The sequence below is a fragment of the Ostrea edulis genome, chromosome 6 (assembly GCF_947568905.1).
Source record: "Ostrea edulis chromosome 6, xbOstEdul1.1, whole genome shotgun sequence".
NCBI lineage: Eukaryota > Metazoa > Mollusca > Bivalvia > Ostreida > Ostreidae > Ostrea > Ostrea edulis.
The window spans coordinates 57,079,456-57,088,446 of record NC_079169.1 but is presented as its reverse complement, the minus strand read 5'-3'; the positions used below and the strand labels follow the sequence as shown (position 1 = coordinate 57,088,446).

Here is an 8,991-nt window from a genome sequence, read left to right as displayed (position 1 = left end):
TAATTTTGTAATTCAGCACATCCTAATTTTGCACAGACAACTTTTTAATAGCACATTTTACCTAAAGAATGCTTGAAATGTGATATATATCGTATACTTAAATCAATAACCATACATTTTCAGAACTTTGTGAACAACATACCTTAATCTTTGTTTGGAAACAAATAATAAACTCTCTATAATGATCTTATGTCATACTGGATATAACCTTAATTTTTTTTTGCGAAACCTTTTAAATGCATTAGACCATAAATTTTACATCATTAAAAGTGAAAAACTAAATATTGGGGAAAATTGTAAGTCTTGAAAAGGGGTGGATCAAAGAGACATCAGGTGCATGTTGATAAGTTATAGCATTGATCTCTCTCTCTCTCTCTCTCTCTCTCTCTCTCTCTCTCTATATATATATATATATATATATATATAGGTAAAAAATAAAAACGAAACACGAAGACATTTAGTAAAGCTTTAGCGCTTTCATTTCAAATCTTCAGAAGCTTCTGAAGATTTGAAATGAAAGCGCTAAAGCTTTACTTGAAATGAAAGCGCTAAAGCTTTACTAAATGTCTTCGTGTTTCGTTTTTATTTTTTACCTATACTTTTACCGATCATTGCGAAAAGTAACTATTATCTATATACATGTATATATATATATAAAACACAGATGCCCCTGTATGGCAGCAAAGTAATTCTGGTACCCAAAAAAGTTCTTGTCACAAGGAAAACATGTGAAATATGAAAACCCTATCACTAATTATTCAAAAGTTAAGACCTGGTTAAAGTTTTTCAATAGTAGGTCATGAGATCAAAAATGTTGACACCAAAACTTAAGGACGTACATGTCACAAGGAATTTAAATGAAAAATGGAAACATATAGGACTAATTGTTCAAAAGTACATGTATATAGCCAAGGTTAAAGTTTTTCAAAAGTAGGTCAAACCCTTAGGTCATAAGGTAAAAAATGTTGGTACCAAAAGAAATTGCATTGACTAAAACAAAATGAGTCAAAAACCTTTAGTGGTACATTTGTATGTAGTATGTGTCCCTTCTCATAAAAAAATTAAAAAGTACGTATTATATTTGGTTAAATACGAGTGTAAATTAATAAGCATAATGCCTTATTCCGATTGTAGTTTTTTCTAGAATTATGGAAGCCCATTAATGTCATTGTAATAGTCAGTATTTACGTTTTTTCCGAAGTATAGAAACCCATTTCAGCCATATTTCTAAATTCATGTGACTGTATATGAGATTTACTTATGCCCTCTTTCAAAGAAGAAAGGGGGGGGGGTTGCTTTGCACTTGTCGGTCAGCAGACCACATGTTCGCTCAATATCTTGGGAACCATTCACTTGATCGTTATGAAATTTCAAATGTTGGTTCATTATGAGTAGAAGAGGACCCCTATTGAATTTTAGGTCAAAAGGTGAAGAGTCAGTCCACTCTGGACATGGGAATATACTGTCCGTTCAATATCTTGAGGACCCTTTGGTTGACAGACATCAAACTTGGTACATCCTAAGGAGTAGATGAACCCTAATGATTCTAAGGTCACCTGGTTAAAGGTCAAGGGTAAAAATGGACATAGGAATATACTATCCACTCAATATCTCGAGAACCCTTTGCTTGACGGACATCAAACTTGGAACACTGGTACATCTCAAGAAGTAGATGACCCCTATTGATTTTGAGGTCACATGGTTGAAGATCAAGGGTCAAACTGGACATAGTAATATATTGTCTCCTATATTTCAAGAATCAGTAGCTTGATTGACACCAAACTTGGTACACTGGTACATCCTATGGAGTAGATGACTCCTATTTATTTTAGGGCACATGGTCAAAGGCCAAGGGTCAGTCCATTCTGGACATAGGAAGATATTGTCCACTCAACATCTTGACTTGAATTGGTTTGGTATTATTGAGACGATCCGGAGAAAGATATTCCGATCGTGTAGGATTTAATTTTAGAGTATGACCGATAGGTGGCGTTAGTCTCGCTAAAGGGTATATAAAGAAGCGAGGCGGTGGATTCAACATCATTTTTTTTTTTGCACTTGACTCCAGAGTGAGAAGATCGGCAGTACCGTAGATAAAAGGTAATATTCATATTGTTTATTTCTTTTGATTAAAATCAGACGTGACTGAACAAGTCTTTCCTGTTTTGATTAATCGTAATAATCAAAACTCGAGCTGTAAGAGCTGGAACTCAAAAGAGCCAATTGAGCCGCGCTGTAAGAGCCGGGAGCCAAAGTGAGCCGAGAGCCGGAAAGAGCCGGGAGCCAAACAGAGCCACGACAGTAAAGTCAAGAGCCGGGATTTGTACATAATTGATTAATAAAATTGTAAATACGCTACTTCGATCATTTATATGTATATATTGAACTGCTAGAATCCTCAGCAAGTTATCTGAGGGATCTCAACCGCCGCATTTTGCGAATTAATAGGGATACACGCTACAAATTTTGGTGGCAGCGGTGGGATTACATTCTAGCAGTGTCAATTATTATTATTTTTATATCATGGAGGATATAAATGCCACGATAAGGGAACTTGAGCAGCAAATTGCCTCTTATGAACTGGAGTTGTCTAGGCATAGCCACTCGACACCTTTAAAATCTGTTAATGCACCCAGCCAAATCGGAATGGACTCCGGGTTTAGAACAGCTTGCACAGTTACTGACAGTGAGCCAGAAGAGCAATCAGGAGCAAGGAGAAAATCTGTGAGATTTGAAGATTCATCTCACGACATTCACAAGACAGACACAGAACGCGATGAATACGACCTTGCCCCTTATCTTAATAAGGAAGACAGAAATGTAACAATGAGACGACCTCAGGCTCATAAGTCGTATTCCAGTGCAAGACAAAAATATGAGACGCACAGCTCCTATGCAGCAAAGGGACGACAGAGCATCCCGAACATAAAGCCAGCGACTTACGATGGTTCTACATCTTGGCTAGATTACAAATCGCACTTTGAAGCGTGTGCGAAGCTGTGCCAATGGGATGAGACGACAAAAGGTCTATACCTCTCCGTATCATTAAGAGGAAGTGCACAAGGTATTCTCGGAAACATATATGATGGTAGGGAAATGAGCTTGTATCTGCTTTGGATGATAGATTCGCTCCACCAGATCAAATAGATTTATACAGAACGCAGTTGAGAGAGCGCAGACAAAGAGCTTCGGAATCCATTCCAGAGTTAGGACAGCATATTAGACGTCTGGTAAATTTGGCATACCCTACAGTTCCTGCAGATGTAAAAGAAACTCTTGCCAAGGATCATTTCATCGAGGCACTAGCTATTTCAGATATGCGATTGCGTATTAAACAGGCAAGACCAAAGAATTTGAATGAAGCATTGAGGCATGCTATCGAATTAGAGGCTTTCTTAAAAACTGAACAAAGAATTGGGGGTACTAATTCTTTGATAAGAGCCGTTGGACAAGATTCGTCTGGTACAGTAGCCGACGAATTGGGTGAAGTGAACGACACAATCACAGAACTCCAGAGAACAATGTCTACAATCACACGGGAGCTGAAAGAACTAAGAGAAAGAGACACAAGACGAAGAACAGATCGCAAGTCCAGCAGAGATTCTAATTGGCGAAAAGATATAGAGTGCTATAACTGTGGCAAGAAAGGTCACATAAAGAAAGAATGCCGCTCTAAGACAGCAAGACCAAACAGCTCTGCAACACCAAGCTCATTGCAGAACACATCTGGCAAAACAGAACAGTTAAATCCGCAAAATCCTCCCGGAAAAGTTGGTGTTAGTGGAGAAGGGGGAATATTCATTAAAGGATATGTTAATGAGCTCGAACTTCACCTTTTAGTTGATTCAGGAGCTACATTGTCTCTCTTATCAAAACAGGCATTTAATAGAATTTACGGAAATGGCTCGACAGATATGCTGCGAGAGGTAAATGCGCCTGTACTGCAAGCGAATTCAGATCCTCTTATTACGCATGGACAGTTGAAAACCCCGTTTATGATCAATGATGTTGTATACAACACGATGGCCATTGTTACGAATCTGTCAGTAGACGCGATCCTTGGATTAGACTTTCTGATAAAGAATAAATGTGTCATTGATATGAGTGCCATGGAATTACGGATTGATGGAACACCCATTCCACTCGTAAAGAAAGGATATATAGGATGCTATCGCATTGCTACAGCAGCTACAGTCCACATACCACCCAGATCAGAAATTGTTACAAGCTGCGATGTGTGCACCTCTAACAAAGAACAAATAACTGATGGTATTGCATTGATAGAAGGGGACTTTTTGAAATCAGAGAAAGGTATAGTTGGCAAAGTGCTTGTCACCACTAAAGAGTCAGTACCTGTCAGATTCATGAATCCTAGTTTTGTTGTTCAGACTATCTACAAAGGAACCATAGTAGCGAAGTTGACTCCTGTACAATGTGTTGTTGGAGAAATGGGAACTCCCTCAGAGTCATCAAAGGAACTTTCACCAGCCTTGGAGGAGCTATTACAACGATCAAGCGGAAGGTTGAGCTCAGATCAAAAGCAAGAATTAAAATCTTTGCTCTTGCGCAATGCTAACTTATTTGCAAAAGATGACAAGGATTTTGGTAGAACTGATGTAATTAAACATTCTATCAACACAGGTTCAAAGGCTCCTATACGACAACCCCTCCGAAGAACTCCAGTCCATTGGAAACGATACATAGATAGTCAGTTGGACGACATGCTTAAGGCTGATGTCATTGAAAAGTCGGCAAGTCCATGGGCGTCAGGAGTTGTCCTTGTACAGAAGAAAGATGGGAGCGTTCGTTTCTGTGTAGATTACAGAAAGTTGAATGACATCACTGTCAAAGACGCCTATCCTCTACCAAGGATTGATGAGACACTCGATGACTTATCTGGAGCACGTTGGTTCTCAACTCTGGATCTCTCGTCTGGCTACTGGCAAGTCGAGATGGAGCCTGACGATAGACCAAAAACTGCGTTCATCACTAACAAAGGCCTATACCAATTCAAAGTAATGCCTTTTGGGCTTTGTAACGCACCCGCAACTTTTGAAAGGCTTATGGAAACTGTCTTATGTGGACTTCAGTGGGAGATATGCCTCATATACTTAGATGACATTATTGTCTTTGGCAAAACCTTTGAGGAAATGACAAATAGTCTTCAGAAAGTATTTGACCGTCTCCATACTGCTGGACTGAAGTTAAAGGCAAGAAAATGCACTTTGTATGGTGAGCAGGTTGAGTATTTGGGACACATTATCTCCGAATCAGGTGTGACTACAGATCCCAAGAAAGTAGAAGCCATCAAATTCTGGCCTGAGCCAACCTCTGTAAAAGACGTAAGATCGTTCCTCGGATTGTGTGGTTATTACCGGAGATTTGTTAAAGATTTTAGCAAAACAGCTAAACCACTACACAAACTGACAAACAAAGGGGTGAAGTTTCAATGGACAGATGAGCCAGTCATCCTTCGACAAGTTGATAGCACATTTGATCAGTGCTCCAATTCTTGCTTTTCCAGACTTTAACCAGACTTTCATAGTCGACACCGATGCCAGTGATACGGCTATTGGAGCTGTTCTTTCTCAGAAACAGGGAGAGTCGGAGAGACTCATATCCTATACAAGTAGGACACTTAGCAAGTCTGAAAGAAAATATTGCGTAACTAAGAAAGAACTGCTTGCTGTTGTCTATTTTGTGAAACAGTTCAGACATTATTTGTATGGGAGAAGGTTCATAATTCGTACAGACCATGGTTCATTGAGGTGGCTCCTCAATTTTAAAGAACCAGAAGGTCAGCTTGCTCGTTGGATCGAAATTCTGAGCATGTACGACATGACAATACAGCACCGCCCAGGATCTCAACACAGAAATACTGATGGACTCAGCAGACGCCACTGCAGTAAGAGTAAAGATGATCCTTGCTGTGAGAAATCTGCTCGGTCTACTGAAAACCAAAAGAATCGAAAACATGTACGGACTGTTTCTGCAAATGAAAATGCCAACACTAGTGGTGAACAAAATGGCGATGATGACGAACTTTCATTAGCATGTTTACAAAAGAATGATAAAGAGATAAACCTCGTAAAGATATGGCTCAAAAGTAGTACCAAACCAACAAAAAACGATTTAAGGTATTCAATGTATAATGACCATATCTCATATCTAATAAATGGATGGTGGGATATTTGTAATCATGGTATCATTTTGAAGGGTTCATCAAATAAAAATAATCCACCATAGGAATTTTCAAAATTTTGTTTCCTGCTTGATTTATTTCACCTAGAATTTAACATTGAAATATATGGGAAAAGCATGTTTTATTACAATATTTTTAAAACAAATTATATTTTCATACTAATCTCTTGGTAGAAAGGTACATACACTTTCTTTTTATTAAAATATGAAATAAAATTAATCATTGACCCCACACATTTTTAGAAAATTAGATTTTTCTTAATTTTACAAAGGGCAGACAACTCTTCCAAAAAGTCTGAAGTGCAAAAAGGTCAGCTTCTAATCATTTATCAGTCATGTGAATTTCATCTGCTTCACTTTCACCATTATTTAACAATAAACTTTTATGTTGATCTAAATCCTTCAAAATTGTTCATTATCCTTTCATTATACATGGAATACCTTAAGTTACAGTGGTGTTATGTCGAAATCACTGTGGGCGCAAAGACAATCCTTGGAGATTCAAGATGAAATATTATACAGGAAATGGGTAGATGAAAAATGAATCACACTTCAAGCCGTCATTAAGCCGTCAGGCGCAAAGTCCTTGATTATTGCCATGACCACAAGACGTCTGGGCATCTAGGGGTCAGGAAAACATTGAGCAAAATAAGACAGAAATTCTACTGGCCCGGATTGCAAAAAGATGTGAGACATTACATTAAAGGATGCGAAGTATGCTGCAGGTCCAAGCCACTAACCCAAAACAAAAGAGCTCCAATGCAAACATTGAGAGCCGGAATGCCATTGGAGAGAATAGCTCTGTATATAGTTGACGAGCTTCCCCAAACAGAAAATGGCAACCGGTATATAGTTGTTATTTGTGATTATTTTACAAAATGGGTGGAAGCATTTCCAATGCCTAATATGGAGACAATCACCATTGCTTCGTTGTTGATTCAGGAGGTGGTATCAAGGTTTGGAGTGCCTGTGTCCATTCACTCAGACCAAGGCAAACAGTTTGATGGAAAGATTTTCACTGAAATGTGTAAACATTAAGAAAACCAGAACAAGTCCCTATCATCCTCAGTGTGATGGTCTCGTGGAAAGATTTAACAAAACTCTGTTGACAATGCTAAAGACTCTGGTTGATAAATACCAATCAAACTGGGACGACCTGTTACCATACGTGCTGATGGCATATAGGTCAGTGGAACACGAGTCCACTGGATTCAGCCCCAATTATTTAATGTTGGGAAGAGAGGTAAGAACACCTCTTGACATTGCATTTGAGATGCCACCAGCTATGAAAGAAATACCTGTCCAACAGTGGGTTTGGGAACTGAAGGAAAAGCTGGAATTGGCGCATTCATTTGTGCGGGGAAATGCCATCGGTTCCATGCTAAGGCAGAAGAGCCTTTATGACACAAGATTAAATTGGCAAACCTTTAAAAACGGAGATAAAGTCTATGTACACTTCCCACGATATGCAGTTGGGAAGTCTCCTAAGTTGACTCAGTTTTGGCGAGGACCCTTTGTAGTGGAAGAAAGGTGTTCAGAAGTGACCTACAAAGTAAACTGTGGTGCGTATGGGAAATTTCAAATCATACATGTAGACCGTATGAGAATGAAGCATCCTCAACTTCTGAGAGGTGAGAGCCAAGTAGTTGCTGATACTACTTGTTCAGTGACAGGTGATGCCAGTGAAGAAAATACAGAGCTCTTTGAAAAAGTCAATGAGCATGATCAAGAAAATGCTCGGGGAAAACGAAAACAGCGTAGGCCGAAATATTTGGGAGACTACATTGTCGACCTCTGATATAGCAACCATTTTATTGTTTTCCTTTATCAAAATGCAGTAACACAAATATTATACATTCCCCAAGAAGTAACGCTCTTTATGTATTTTTTTTCTAATGTTTTTCAGAAGATGCCTCAAACAAAGTTAACTCCACGTAAAGAACACAAGTGTCCCATGTGCAGGTTTAGGAGCTTTGATATGGTGGAGATCACAAAGCACATTACTGAATGTGGACTAAAACAGATGGACAAAAAATATCTTTGTGATCGGGTTGAATGCAGTTTTAGTACTAATAAGCTGGGGAACTTCAACAGACACAAGAAGAGACACTTTGATTTGGAACAACAGAAAGTTACCACTTCGTTGTCCAATGCTTCTCAGAGCGATAATGGAAAGGAGATGGGTATGACAGAATCAGCTCTGCCATCAGTTTCGGAGAAGCCAAATGGATCTAAAGACACAATAGAAGGAAGAAAACTTTCAGATGATGACTGGGAGAATGCTGATCCTGGAAATTTGCGGAGTATATTAGGGGAAATTTCAGAAACAGAATCTGAAGCGGAGGTAACCGTCATTAGAAAGGATGAAAAGCTGAGCGCGGAGGCAGAAGCAGCAAAGAACCCTTTATACGTTGGAAGGGTACTGAGAAAGCCAACTTCACCCATACCGGTCACAACTCCAAAACGGAAGGAACCTCTATCATCTTCTACCGGAGTTCCTGCCCGACCTATTATTAAAAGACCACATTTGACGGAAACAGGTACTCAGACAGAAGGAAGGAGCGTGCATAAGGTCGAGTGGACCATTACAAAGTGGAAAGAGGGTGACAAAGACATTGAACATATTTTTGTGATTGAGGAAGATAAATAAGACAATTATGATATCAGACAGGCATGAGAAAGTTAATACGTGTTCAAGGAGAACATAGTTTGAATTGTGAATTTTCATATAGTTCTGCGGTTAAACAGAACTGAGAGAAATACTGTTGATTTAAATAAAGATATAAATGA

At 38.9% G+C, this 8,991-nt stretch overlaps 1 protein-coding gene across 1 annotated transcript; it reads left to right on the top strand.

The window, feature by feature from the left end:
- Positions 1 to 2,598: 2,598 nt before the first annotated feature.
- LOC130046866 (uncharacterized) lies at positions 2,599 to 8,842 on the top strand. Its single transcript, XM_056140179.1, has 2 exons — positions 2,599 to 4,781; positions 8,742 to 8,842. Exons 1-2 carry the CDS (start codon positions 3,318 to 3,320, stop codon positions 8,832 to 8,834), a joined length of 1,557 nt encoding a protein of 518 aa, XP_055996154.1. The 5' UTR covers positions 2,599 to 3,317; the 3' UTR covers positions 8,835 to 8,842.
- The last annotated feature ends 149 nt before the right edge of the window (positions 8,843 to 8,991 follow it).

Excerpts from the sequence above, each read along its gene's own strand:
- LOC130046866 (XM_056140179.1), top strand. The coding sequence starts at position 3,318 with ATGCGATTGCGTATTAAACAGGCAAGACCAAAGAATTTGAATGAAGCA. Across the intron at positions 4,782-8,741 it reads GGGCGTCAGGAGTTGTCCTT|GTACTCAGACAGAAGGAAGG; the intron begins GTACAGAAGAAA and ends TGACGGAAACAG.